Source organism: Cheilinus undulatus, linkage group 14 (genome assembly GCF_018320785.1).
Source record: "Cheilinus undulatus linkage group 14, ASM1832078v1, whole genome shotgun sequence".
Classification (NCBI taxonomy): Eukaryota; Metazoa; Chordata; class Actinopteri; order Labriformes; family Labridae; genus Cheilinus; species Cheilinus undulatus.
In genome coordinates this window covers 32,574,862-32,589,166 of record NC_054878.1, presented here as the reverse complement: position 1 = coordinate 32,589,166, position 14,305 = coordinate 32,574,862, and the positions used below count along the sequence as shown (strand labels likewise).

Sequence of the window (14,305 nt, the reverse complement as noted above, 5' to 3'; positions counted from 1 at the left end):
CGTTTCCACTGCTCCACAGTCCAGTGTCAGTGTGCTTTACACCACTCAATCCAGTAATACCTTGTTATACATTATGTTTGTAATCATGATAAAAAAAATATACTTACATTTAATTTAATTTGGACAACATCAGAGCAGACAGAGTCCCCCCCCCCCCACACACACACACACACACACACACACAAATCTTTGGTTCCACTCCTTGGGGTGACCAGACCCTATTCTTAAAAGATCACATTAACTCAAACCCCCCCACCTCTAGATACTCCAAAATGTCTCTCGGCCATGTGAAACTTATATGCTCAGTATTGAGTCACAATCCATTCTTTGCCACAAGAATGGCAAAGAAAACACAAATTCATTGTTTCAATATGTCTGCGGGGTCTAACTAACAGTAATTTGCTTGACATGAAGACATTTGGGGGTAATGAGGGGCTTGGACCTTGCTGTAGAGGCCAGATGTCCTTCCCAAAGTCTATTTTCTAGATAATCAAACTCTAATTCAGTGCTATTTTATTTACACTTGGTCCATATTTACATAAACATGCACCTCTTCATCACTGAAAGCAATTTTAGTGTACATATCATATTTGATGCACATTAAATACTGAGGCCCCTTGGAGCATAAGTCCCCAGGCAACGGCCCACCTTTGCTTTCATACTGTAAACAGGAATCCTTTGTATACAAGTGCAATGTTTTGAAAAATGAGTGCTACAAAACTATGTGAATTTTTTCTTGATTTTACAAATTCGAAAATTCTTCCAGAAGAACAAAAAATACTAATTTTAAGGTTTATTAAAAAAGACAGAAAATGCAGTGTTTTTCCTTTTCTTCAAACAAATTTAAACGACACACACAGGTTATGTGATTGTTATACTCTTCGTGGCATCCCTGCCAGTGCAAACAGATTTTTTTAGACTGTATTCCCGCCTTTTTGGCTCAAGGTCTCTAAATGTCTGACTTTGCTGCCTGCATCCCCTCATCTTTAAACGCCTCCTGCCTCTTCTGGATGACATCATGGATAATAGCTGAAAGAGAGAGAGAGGGAGAGACAGTGTGAAGAGGCAGCCAGAGTGTGCAAGATGTCTGTACTGTCTTAAAAGAACCACAAGATGGCACTATTACAATATATGGCCTGATGACACCACTGGAAGGCTGTCCATAAAAGATAACACCAGTCTCTAGAACATGATGAGTCCATTAAATATCACTAAAAATTATATTTTTATACTTGTGATGTTTTTCAACAAGGATATTAATAGTCAATGTTATCCATGAATTAGATGAGAGGGATACATATTGACTGGCATGCATGGTTTGCCCAATTTTTCTGCTTAATCTAATGCTTTTATCAGGGCCAATAACAGATTTTTTTTTGTCAAAATTCCAAAAAAGGCAGCACATCTCAGAATCCAAGTTATGGGGGACAGAACATCACCATTTTGACTTGTTTATTTGGCTCACATCACAAACAAACACTTACGCGTTTCGGCACAAGGCCTTCATCAGAGCATTTGTTAGACTGAATCCACAGGTTCCTTTTTGAACAACTCACAAGAGCAGAGTCACTACACAGCTGGAAGCTGTGTCTAGTTAGACAGGAATCAATCACCTCTCTGTCATTGCTAAATCTGCAGGAGCTGATAACACTTCACAACCAAGTTAACCTCTGCAACACAACAGAAACAAATTCAATCAATGCTGTTATCATTAATCAAAACACTTATTTTATCCATCATTTTACTTTGAGAAACATTTTAAGTTAAAGTCATCATTGAGTCCATTTGGTGTCACTGTGTTGAGAGTATGGATCCAAAACGTTTCTCTCTGAGCTAGTCCCCTCAGGATGCCTCCTCCTCTATTGGGCATTGTGATCTTCTCAATCCCATAGAATTTTAATGAGGAGGGTGAACCATGGTTAGCTTCATGATAATGTTTGGCAATTGCATAGTCCATGCTACCTGTACGGATTTCTGTTTTGTGCTCTGATATCCGTTGTTTGAGAGGCCATTTGGTTTGTCCAGTGTATGCTAAGCCACAGGGACATAGTAACATATAGATAACATGAGTGGTTTTACAGTTTATAAGGCCTCAGATTGGGATTTTCCTTCCAGTATGGGGGTGATTAAATGATTTTTTATTTGTTGTATTGTTGCAACAGGCACAGTAAAGAAAAAGAAAAACACATGGCTGACAACAACTGGAATGTACAGATGTGGTAACTGTGCCTGCTGCAACAATACAACAAATACAAACTCATTTAATCGCCCCCATACTGGAAGGAAAATCCCAATCCGAGGCCTTATAAACTGTAAAACCACTCATGTTATCTATATGTTACTATGTCCCTGTGGCTTAGCATACACTGGACAAACCAAACGGCCTCTCAAACAACGGATATCAGAGCACAAAACAGAAATCCGTACAGGTAACATGGACTACGCAATTGCCAAACATTATCATGAAGCTAACCATGGTTCACCCTCCTCATTAAAATTCTATGGGATTGAGAAGATCACAATGCCCAAAAGAGGAGGAGGAGACGTCCTGAGGGGACTAGCTCAGAGAGAAATGTTTTGGATCCATACTCTCAACACAATGACACCAAATGGACTCAATGCTGACTTTAGCTTAAAATGTTTCTTAAAGTAATATGATGGATAAAATAAGTGTTTTGATTAATAATAACAGCATTGATTGAATTTGTTTCTGTTGTGTCACAGAGGTTAACTTGGTTGTGAAGTGTTATCAGCTCCTGCAGATTTAGCAATGACAGAGAGGTGATTGATTCCTGTCTAATTAGACACAGCCTCCAGCTGTGTAGTGACTCTTCTCTTGTGAGTTGTTCAAAAAGGAACCTGTGGATTCAGTCTAACAAATGCTCTGATGAAGGCCTTGTGCCGAAACGCGTAAGTGTTTGTTTGTGATGTGAGCCAAATAAACAAGTCAAAATGGTGATGTTTTGTCCCCCATAACTTGGATTCTGAGATGTGCTGCCTTTTTTGGAATTTTGAATGATTTTTGAACTTGGGCTTAGCACTCCACTGACGGTGTACATTGATGTGAAGCGCAACTCTCCCCTGCAAGTAGATTTTTCTTTGTATCCTCCTCATTGACAGGTATGTGCCCAATTCTATGACCAATCCCCTCCTCTTTATTGTATTCTCTTACTGTCCAGCAGCTCCCTCGCCCTGTTTCTCTCATCCAGATTGTTGTTAACCTCCTCCATCAGCCATGGAAAGAAATTAGTTTCAATATCTGCAAATCAGAGTCACAAATGTGATAAAACATGAACCAGTTAGATCAGAATCTTCGTGTGCAGAGAGTAACAGAGCTAATCTATAACAAGTCACACATAATAAAAAAAAGAGAATAGTTATGAAACGCAAAGCAAAATGCAGTGATGCCCTCTAGTGGCAATAAGGGTGAAAGCATTGTACAAGTTCAGCAGATGAAGACTGACCTTTCTCCACAGTGTCATAAAAGTAGCCTTGGCTCCTCAGTGAGATGAAAACTGCTGGAAAGAGGTCAGCTAAATACTGCTGGGTGTACGCGCGGGCAGCAATTTTCTCTGCAGTCTCTCTTTCTCTCTTCAGCACCTCCTTTTGCTGGGAGATTCGGCGCTCCTGAGGTCAGAAGAAATATATACTTTCAAATACAAACTCTGGTTTGGTATTAAAGGGAAGAGAAGAAGAGGAGAAAAGAGTGGTGACTCAGGTAAAAAGTCTATCTCTGAACTGACAAAGACTGCAAAAAGAAGACACTCAAATTTTAAAGACTCTTTCGAGCAGCTGTTCTCAACTGACTAGGTTTTGGTGGTTTTCAAGCACCCCAAGTTGAATACATTATCATGACAAAGCTACAAAAAAAAAAAAAAAATTTGCCGTACTGAAGGTTCCCAAGAGCACAGCTTCCATAATTCTCGAATGGAAGAACTTTCGCACTACAAGGATTCATCCAAGAGCTGGTCGCCTGGCCAAACTAATCAATCGGGGAAGAAGGGCCTTAGTAGGAGAGGTGACCAAGAACCTGATGTTCACTCTGGCTGAGTTCCAGAGATCCTGTATAGAGTTGGAACAAACTTCAAGAAAGACAACCATCACTGCAGCCCCCCACCAATCTGGGCGTTATGGCAGTGTGGCTAGACTGAAGTCTCTCCTCTGTGAAAAAAATGAAAGCCCTTTTGGAGATTAAAAAAAAGCACCTGAAGGACTCTCAGACTGAAAAAAACAATATGACATTTTAAACAGAGAAAGTTTTAGAATAGACAGACTTCTTCGCCAGCTGGAAACAAATCAAGTGTTTGCTTGTAATGCTGACAACATTATTCATTTAATATGTATAAACATGCCAGTGTACTGCTTCCTGGATCACATTATTTACTTGTACCTTGGTTAAACTACTCATTTAAAAGAAGTATGTCAAAACACATACATGTGCATGTATGCCATGGCATATGTTATGTTTATACTGTTGCCTGTGAGGTTGTGGCTTGTCAGATTTTAATGGCTGAGGGGTCTCTACATAAGCTAACAGTGTATTACCTGGGATTGGATTATAAAAATGGATGAATATATTGTTGTGGTATCTCTCCAATGACCTTTTCAAAAAAGATAATTCAAAACACATATTTGCAGAGATTTCCATTACTGTCCTGACATTGGCAGATAACAGAGTGGTCATGTAGGGTCACACTGGAAATCATTATTTTCAGAATTCATCATTCAGAATCAATATGTAATTACATGTGGTAAGGTTTTCAAGACAAACAGGGTACCTGCTTGGACAAAATTCAAACCTACCCTATGTTGTAAGACTGAACAGTTGAAGGCTGTTAAAAAAAAAACTGAGATGTATTAACTTAAAAATCCAAAACAACTATATAAGCTCTTTTTTATTAGTTGATAGAATTTTTTTTAGTTTTAAGTGAAAATTACTCAATCACTTTAAGGATTTTTGGTCATTGTACTCAATTTAATTGACAATAAGAGTTTTCCCAGAATAGCTATATATTCAACACTTTTGCAAAACAACTTCACCATAGTGAAGTTACTGACTCAGTAAGAGAAGTTCCAACTGTTGGGACCAACTTCAACATGGCAAGGATGACCTTTTGATCTCAGTGGAAGAACACTGTCTGGGTAAATATATACTTATTTGTCTTTGTTACTTGTATTTAAGTACATGAGCTTAGTCCGGGTGGAATGATTGTTCAAAATTAGAATATATGACTTTAAGGTTCATTCTATACATGAATGAACTCAGTTTTTGGAAATCAAAAATGGATTTAAATAATGTGAATTCAATGTTTCATTGATGACTTATTCAATGAAAATTTTTCAGAGCAAAAAAAAAAAAAAAAACGGCTTCTTACTATGTGTCACCCACTAGGAAATTTAAATTTTTTGGAAAGATTCATTATCTGCCATGGCAGTTTCCATAAAAATGTTAAATTTTAAAAGAAAAATGGCATGTAAATTTACAGAACGGCATCAGAAGGCCTTCAAAATGGTCAAACCATAATCTGAGACACACAGAAAGAAAATATCCAACAAGTAATCACAGGAGAATGAGGAGAGGTGAAGAGATGTTCTGAACATATCAGGGATAGTCAACACTGGCATGGGGTTTAATTGGAAAAATGAAAAGCAGTCCTTGCGGTCAGATATCATCATTGTTACCATGGTAAAAAGGGTCTAACTACAGGAAGCCTAAGGGTTGAAGTGTTTGATTTTTTTCACACATACCTTCTCCTCACTGAGGCGTCTCTCCTTTTCTTGGAGCCGCTGCATCTCTGTCAGTTCATTGTTCCTGTGCTCTAGGTAGGCTCTCTGCTGAGCTTTCAGACAGGCCAGCTCTTCCTCCTCCATCACCTCCACCAGAGATTGTTCTATTGTCTTCCCTACCAGGACCTCCAGCAGAGGCTGCACTTCCATGTCAAAGTCAAACAGCTGTAGAGGAGGCAAGACAACAGGATAAGAATTTAATGATTTAATTTGATCAAAAACAAGTTTTGACTAGCCGGGCCATTCTGATGCTCGGTTTAAACTTCAACATGTCTACATGTCCTAGTGCACTGGTTGGTGCCATGTGATTCAGAGATTAGATGTTACTGATAATGATCAGCTGAAAAGGTGTACCTAATAAAGTGGCCAATTAATGTATATGATGACATGAAACTATGTGTTGGAAATAAAGAATGATGTAAGCAACATTAGTATAGAAAATGCTGACTATTTCCCCAAGATTAGACCTACCTCTCCCTCTTCTATCTGGGTTTCCACATCTTTGCCAGATTTTGCTGGTATGAAGAGCGGGGTCGCTGGTCTGTCCAGGAAATCATCAGTCTGAATCTCAACATCTGTAGCCACAATGATATTGCTCAACTCTTCAAGATACGGCTCTGAAATGAAAAGTCTGTATTAAAGAGGAGTATGGATTTTTGACCAACTGGTGATGAACTCATTACAGTACTAATGTCAGACCTGTTTGCATATCAATGTGCTTTCTGCCCTGCACAGCCTCTGGAGTCCTTGGTTTGAACTGCTCCTGTGCTCTTTTTCGAGCAAGGGCTCTCCTCCTGATTTCTTGTTGTCTCTGTACTTCAGCGGGGTCTGGTTGAGCTGTCTGTCAGAAAAGATTCATAATAAACATTTTCAGTATAAAGTGGCCCCACAAAGGCTGAAATATCTGATAGAAATCCCCGATGTTTTCTGCTTACAGTTGGTATGATGCGCTGGGCGTAAGTGTTTCCTCTTACTATACGGCGGTCATACATCATGTTTCCATATTTGATCTTGGTCCTATATTTTCAAAGACAAACACAGTGCTTACGCAGCCTGTTCATTATTAGCGAACATGTTAGCCTTAAAAGTGATATGCGATCCAGACATTTAATAGTGTGGCATTTAAGGTATCTCTTCCAGGAGTTCTACCTCTATTCGTTCACAAGGTGATGGGGAAAAACTAAGAATATTTAAAGGAATAAAACAAGTGTAGGAAGAATAATGATTTTATATTCCTGCAACCAATATGTATGTAAAGTGAGTTGGGTTTTTTCACTCCAAGAAGAGAAGAGCTGTTGTGTTGGCTTCCCACGCCCTCATAGTTCTTGGCTTATTTACTCCTGTTCATGTACTGTGCTATGACTGGAAATATTATTTTGCTTTTTGCTTTGAGTGACATGTATCAGAGAAATTGCCTGTTAATGCAAAACAGTCTGGCTGCAAACCGTTCATCCAAAACGCTGTATATCTCAGAATGGAAATAAACACTAAAACTTTCATGCTTTCTGCCATGTCTTCCTATACTGCACAGGGGATCATGGGAGATGTGGTTTGCTTCTCAGACCGGCCCACTCAATAGCACTAGAAAAAACTACACAAGCGGGAGTACTCCAAGTGCTTCTTCTCCTTTTTATTTCCAGCAGTGTAGACGCTGCAAGGCGTATTACTGCCCTGCGAGTGCTTGTTCGATACCGTCACATGCCATGGTATTATTGCGAGAATTTTGAAACCGCGATACCACGATATTTTCAATACTGTTACATCCCTAATGTTTGCTGTCTCTAAAACGTTCACACATTCCCACAAAACACATCTATTTGTACAAATGTTCTGCTGTTTGAAGTTACACATCACAAAGCTTTAACATCCTACTTGGAAGTCCATAAATGTACACAATTTCTGGCTGTGATATGGATATGGGATGGGAGTAATAAATGTGAAATGCTTCAGCTGTGGAAAAGACTTGTGAAGCTCAACGTTAATTGGGACACTTTCCATCGCTTTACAATGAGACCATTGGAATTTGTATTCTATTTGAGTTGATTAATTTTCCTAAACAGTGATATTAATGATACTAGGAGAAAAATTAATCTCAAATTCTGCGAAAAAATGTATTTTGATATAAAGTGTAAACATACACTGCAATTCTTACACTAATGTATACATTATAATGGTTCAAATTCGTGATGTAAGGTATGCATGAAAGTAAACATTGTCATGTTGCTCTAATTGCTTCGTCCTGCCTGTGTTGAGTGGCACTGTATCAACGTTAGCATAACCATTAGCAACAAACGTACTGTTCAATCGGAGCCTCTCTGTATTTGGAGCGGTCCTCAACAGGTCTGGGACGACTCGAGAAGATGTATCTCCCGTTTGTATCTCTCTGGCTGTACGAAACAAAAGCCATGTTATAGAAATTGACAGACAACGTATCTTGAACGTAACAGTTAAAGTTGTTGGTATCAGCAAGGCTAATAACGAACAAACTAAGGAAGGCACAGAACTGTTGTAGCAACCGTCTCCAGGAAATGAGAAAACAGGTCACGACGTCACTTCTATTGGTAATCTCATAGACATAATATACGTAACAGCCTTTAACATCAGATTCTCTTAAATTATAATGTAAAAGGCATTTATGTATCAAAGTATATCAAACTATCTATTACGGGGCAAATATATCAAACACATTCCATTGTAATGACCCTCTCAATATTAGCTGCAAGAGGGTAAATATAAGACTCCACAATGAGGCGTAGAGTCTATCTCGTCAAACGACTGTACTAAAAAAATACATATAAACCCTTGTCTTTACCTTCAGCAAAATAATGACTTACTTAGAAAAGAAAAAAGTTGGATAAACTTTTGAAGATTATTTTTAGTGGTAACACTGAAGTAAGTTTTCCCAATTCAAATAAACAAGTTGTATTAACACAACTCATGTTTTTTTTCTTGTTTTTAAAAACCTTTCACGGTTCAGTTTTACAGTGAAAGATTGAAAGGTGTGTTTCATTAAAATAGTGCTCTTCCAGAGAGTTCAGTGCATCTTTTCTAGAATTTTTTTTTAGTGGGGAGGGACTTCCCTGACCATTTAAATGTATAAATTTGTTTTGATAACACAAGACTAGTTCAAAATTTGCTTAAATTAAAGTTTTGCCTTCGTGTTTAGATAGCTAGTATGGCTGTGTAATCGTTTTGTATTAAGAAACTAATCATTCATTGACTGTAACACATCTTTAAATTGCAAAATACAATTTTGTAGTGTCAATGACAAGAAAATGGCAGTTTGGCTCTAACAAAGGAAAGGTTGAAAGGAAAGATTTATGATCATGAGTACATGAGGAGGAAATCATTGTGAGATTCTGCCTTAGTCTTTATTTTAGCAGAAATATAGTATTTGGTTAACCTTGCATAGCAGATAGATACGCCCATTTCCGTGTTTCTTACTGGCAAATCTATCTTGCAAAGCTCCCATCGGAACCGTTTGGGGCCGTTTAGAAAGTGACAGGACCAATCAGCGGCAAGGGGCAGTGTAGCTATGTAGATAACAGAGCTATGTAGCTAATGTAGCTAAAGCTAAGCTCACAAAGCAGCTATATATATTTTTTTCTACGTAGCAAAGTTAGCCATGTCTGCTAAAGCTCCCATGTCTAAAGCCAACTTACCTATAGATAACAGAGCTACATAGCCATCATAGCTACATAGCTCACGTAGTTAAAGCTAAGCTAACAAAGCAGCTATGTACTTTCGAATGCGGTGGAGTCGTGACGCAAGCGAATAGTAACAAGAAGCCGGTGCAGTTATGGTGGAAGACATTACCATGGATGCTGCTAAAGCACCAGTTTTATCAGAATTTGATGACACGTCTTTGTTAAAAGAAAAACAAAGAACAGCAGTGAGTTGTTTTCTTTTCAAAAAGGACAAAAGCCGTGTACTGTTTTGTCTACAGTTGCCATGATTCACGTTGTGCAACTCTAATGGAGTTTACTCCTTCATGAGGGGCACAGCTCGCTGGCATCTATACCACGTGTTTTGTCGCTCTGATTGGCCTGTAAAGATGTGACAGAACGTTCATCCAATCACCCTCTGAGTTTTCCAGCTGGATGTGTGAAACAAATTCATCTGGCGTGCCAGGTTAGTATTTGGTAGCCTGCCAGCTAACATTCAGATTAATTAACTTTTTGCTTTTTCAGGTTTTTATCATCTTGCATTTGAGTAAAAAGAAAATCAAATCCGACTCATAGCGATGTTAACCACATTAGATATTTCCTGTTCTAAAGAAACATTTAAAAGCACTGGAAGAAATAGGATGTTTCAAACTTAAGTGTTTCAGTGAGAACTAAGGTGAGAGAGAGCTCTGTGGTCAGAGTGATGATTGAAATGACTCATTAATTTTTTTATGTTTGCAAACATCACATTTTATGTAAGAGATAATTGTGAAATACCTTAGTTTGATATCTTTAAGGCCCTCCTACTATTATAACTATATAATAGTGCCAGTTGCAATGTTTCATTTTCATTTACATGAGTATTGCTAGTTATTTAAGAATTCTGCTCTAACCTTGGGTAGTACTTTATTTAGTACAGAAACAGCCAAACATACATTGTCTATTAACTGAGCAAGGGGTAATATCACTTTGAACCATCACTATCACATCCAGTACTCATAATATTTCGCTCTGTTTCATTAACCAGGTTCTTTTATGCCATCTAAATCCTCTGTGTCTCTGCTCTCCTCCCTTGCTTGTGCAAACTTGAGTGCAATTTCAAAAATCAGTCAGTCCTCTAATAGCAGCCTCTGCTGCTTTTTTTTTTTTTTTTTTTTTTGCCACGGATCAAACAATCTCTTAACCTCATTGTCAACAAATCACCAAAGTTACAGTCCTGCGCCAACTTTGTAAGTTCCACTGTTATCACCCATACTTGGCATGTTACTCTGGTGCCCTCTGCTGGCACTCAGATGCAATACTAGTCATTTTATAACAGGGGAAGTCCCGGAAATGGTGGCCTTGAAGGATTTTATTTAAAATCTGTACATATCTTTGATTTTTTATGGCACTAGTTTTGAACCACTCAAGAAGTCCTCTGAGAGGTATCAAGGACAAATGGAGCATCGGTGTGGCATGCAAATCAACACATACAGAAGGACAGATTGATAGACAAGTAGCAAATTATAGTAGTGAGATAAGCTGCTACCCTACTCATGTTTTACTGAGAGGGGTCTGGCCGCAGACCGTGCGTCTCTGACAGCCACTCTCACAGACTGTTCATCTGAGACGCTGTATATCTCAGAAAAGAAATTCTAAAGATGGTGGCCTACAGGCTATCAATTTTTAATGCCTAAATGCTAAGCCAAGCTAGTGGTAAATGATGCAAACTGGCATTTAAAGGGTTAACACTGAACCAAATGATGATTTTGCTTATTAAAATGCAAGTTTTTGTTGAAGTGCAGATGCCCTAGTGGTTAAGTCACACTCCATGTTAAACTCTGATTACAACACATTATCCAAAACCTCCGCTCCTGCAGTTGTAGAGTTGATTGTATCGAACAACACAATCATTATGTAATATTTAGGAGAAACCATGGCACGTACACTGCACACAGCTAAATATAACCACAGATTGACGTGAGAAGCATGTTGAATTCCAGTTATGTGTTTTGATCTTTCCTTTAAAGGAATAATTAATGTCCATGCATATGAGCAGGGAGTTGTCTGTGCAGTCACAGGCATTGATTTGCTCTGCATGTTGTATTGTTACTGCTTGAGCTGTCAAATGCCATTAGGGTTCATTAAAGGGTACACTGCTCAGCTAGTCACTGTGTTAACATTCTCTAATTAGTGCTGACTGTCCGCCATGATATTATGTAACATGATGTACTTTCACACATTCATCATGTTTCAGCCCTGATATGAAATCGCAACACTTCTTTTTCTGTTTACTAAGCTTATTCCACACATAAAGCTTGAGTCAGATTTACAATTGTATCTTCAAATAGTATGATCAAACACGTTAAAGTGAGAAAAGCACACTCAGGCCTTTTCCAGCCTGTTAATGTTGAGATGCTAAATCATGTAGACAAGTATCCCATAGGAGAGGAGCTGTTGAGATGTCAGTTAGAAACACATGTTAATGAAGCAGGGGAGTTTAAATAGAAGCAATTACAGTGGCATAGAAGCAAACAGCTGGAAATGAAAGACTTTTTTATTCTCACAATAAAACGTGGTTGCTGAAAGGTGCAAATCAGTAATGCAGTGGTTGGCTTTTTATATTATAAAAACACATAGTTGGGCCAAGGCTTAATAAAGAGGCCTTGCAGACCTAACTCAATGAAACAAAAGGGAAACTTAAGGAGTGGTTTGGCAAAAAGAAATTAAATCCAGGCAAATCAGGGTTGAATATTTAAGCCAATGTGGAAGTGCAAAAACACTGCAGTTCCTTAGGTGACCTCTTGAGGCTGCACTGTTAGATGGGTTAATAATATGCACATGGTCTGAGTGCAAACACTTTACTAACAATGGGCTACAGACACTAACAGAGTTATATCTGCATAATATTAGAGTAGTTTACAGGAACAGACAATCAGTTCTACAGAGTAAATTATACGGACCGACCTCCCCTCCAGGTTCCATGACTTGTACAGGTCCAGGTGGCGGTTGAGATATTTTAGCTGAAATTTTCTGGGGCAGTTATGTTCTCCATCATTGAGTTTGACTCTAATATGAGTCTAAAAGTAAAAAGTAAAGTAAAAAAAAATAATGGATGGAACATTAAACCAATCCAGATATTTTTTCAATTTCAATTGTTTTTGGGATTTTTAAAAGCTGTAGGGAATACCTAATATGCATCAATATACGTTTTCCTGTGCACATTTATCTGAATTTGATAATGTTCTGGGGGCCGGATGTGAAGCTGTGGAGGGCCTGATGTAGCCCTTGGGCTGCCAGTTAATGACAACTGCTCTAGGCTGTCACTCTGAGGGCCACTCAACAGTCACAGAGTGTCAGAAAACAAAACTTTCATTTCACAAGCACCTTAAATCTGCTTAATGTTAAATATCCTGCACTGTCTCTTACTGCTTTATTAGAACTCAGATACTGAAAGACGTCTCTCTGCAGTAAAATTCCCTACTTCATATGCATATTTGCTCTAATTAATCTATTCACTGTAACTCAAATACTGGTAGAACATTTGCAATGGTAAAATGCCTCATATCATATCATATCCATATTTACACCAATTATTCTTTTTAGTTAAACTAAAATACTGTGAGAAAGCTCATTGCAGGATAATGCCCCACCTCACATGCACTTTTGCACTAAATAATCTATTTACTGTAACTTAAATAATGTAAGAACGTTTACTACTGTAAAGTGCCTCACCTCATAAACACATTTGTTTCACTAATTAATCTAATCACTGTAACAAAAATACTCTAAGTAAGCTCACTGTGGTAAAATGCCTTACCGTATATGAACATTTGCACTAACTAATGTTAACTATTTACATATCTACCTCTGCTAAATCTGCCCACATCCTTGCATATTAAATGCTTCTGATCATGTCTAGTCATCATTCTTGCACCCTTTGCACATCTTACAACCATACTCTACATGCACAGCTGTTTGTTTTTACTATAGATCATAACTTTTTGTCATAGATTTTTTCCAGTTTTACTTATTCTTTAACCAATATTTTAATGTTCTGATTTAATGTTTAATTCCTGTACATTTAGAGCAAAGCTAACCGGAGTCAAATTTCTTGTTGTGTATGCATACTTGGCCACTAAATCTGATTTTGATTTTCTACCAGTTCGGATCACACCACTGACCCTAGCCCTACTTTTTCACCCACTGCTGTTCTCTCAATGTCTGTTGTACACCTCAGCTAACCAGCTGGTAGTGTTGCTGTTTACGTCATGGTACGGAAATTACCTGTAATGAAACCTGCCTGTGGTTGAAGCTCTTTTGACAGCAATCATACTGATCAATAACAGATAAGAGCTGATGGCTCATGTTCCTTCACATCTTCTTAGATTGTTGTGTCTTTAAAGGATAAGATACAGATAATATCCTAGTTGATTTTTAGAAATGTCATTCTCTGGCCAACACTGGTATTGTACTGAGTAAATCCATATAAGTTCTCAAGTTTCACTTTATAGCTCAGTTTTGATTTTGTTAGTTATGATTCAGTCAGTTTGCGCTCTGTTATACTGTGCCAATAAGAAGTATTTACACCCCTAGGATGTTTTCTGCTTCATTTTTGATTTTATAAACCAAAAATGGTCAATGAGATTTGGCTTTTTGTTCACAAAATACAACAATAATCTCTTTAATATCAAAGTGAAAAAAGATATTTCTACAAAGTAATGCCATCTAAATGAAATATACATAAGGTAAAATAAGGGACTGAAAATATTTACCCCCTTCAAGTCAGTGTTTAGTAGATGCACCTTTGGCTGTAATCACAGCACTGAGTCTGTGTGGATAGGTCTCAATCAGGCAATCAGACGCTACAATTT

The 14,305-nt window shown here is 38.0% G+C and overlaps 1 protein-coding gene across 1 annotated transcript; it reads right to left on the bottom strand.

Moving 5' to 3' along the window:
* Positions 1-780: 780 nt before the first annotated feature.
* Positions 781-8,278, bottom strand: rsph3 (radial spoke head 3). The gene is made up of 8 exons (XM_041805825.1): positions 8,085-8,278; positions 6,723-6,804; positions 6,487-6,628; positions 6,259-6,404; positions 5,749-5,952; positions 3,465-3,627; positions 3,173-3,259; positions 781-1,029 (listed from the first exon to the last, which is right to left on the bottom strand). The coding sequence occupies exons 1-8, from the start codon at positions 8,192-8,194 to the stop codon at positions 950-952; spliced, it is 1,014 nt and encodes a 337-aa protein (XP_041661759.1). The 5' UTR covers positions 8,195-8,278; the 3' UTR covers positions 781-949.
* Between the last annotated feature and the right edge of the window lie 6,027 nt (positions 8,279-14,305).

Excerpts from the sequence above, each read along its gene's own strand:
- rsph3 (XM_041805825.1), bottom strand. The coding sequence starts at position 8,194 with ATGGCTTTTGTTTCGTACAGCCAGAGAGATACAAACGGGAGATACATC. Across the intron at positions 6,805-8,084 it reads AGAGAGGCTCCGATTGAACA|GACCAAGATCAAATATGGAA; the intron begins GTACGTTTGTTG and ends TTGAAAATATAG. Across the intron at positions 6,405-6,486 it reads GCACATTGATATGCAAACAG|AGCCGTATCTTGAAGAGTTG; the intron begins GTCTGACATTAG and ends TTTTCATTTCAG.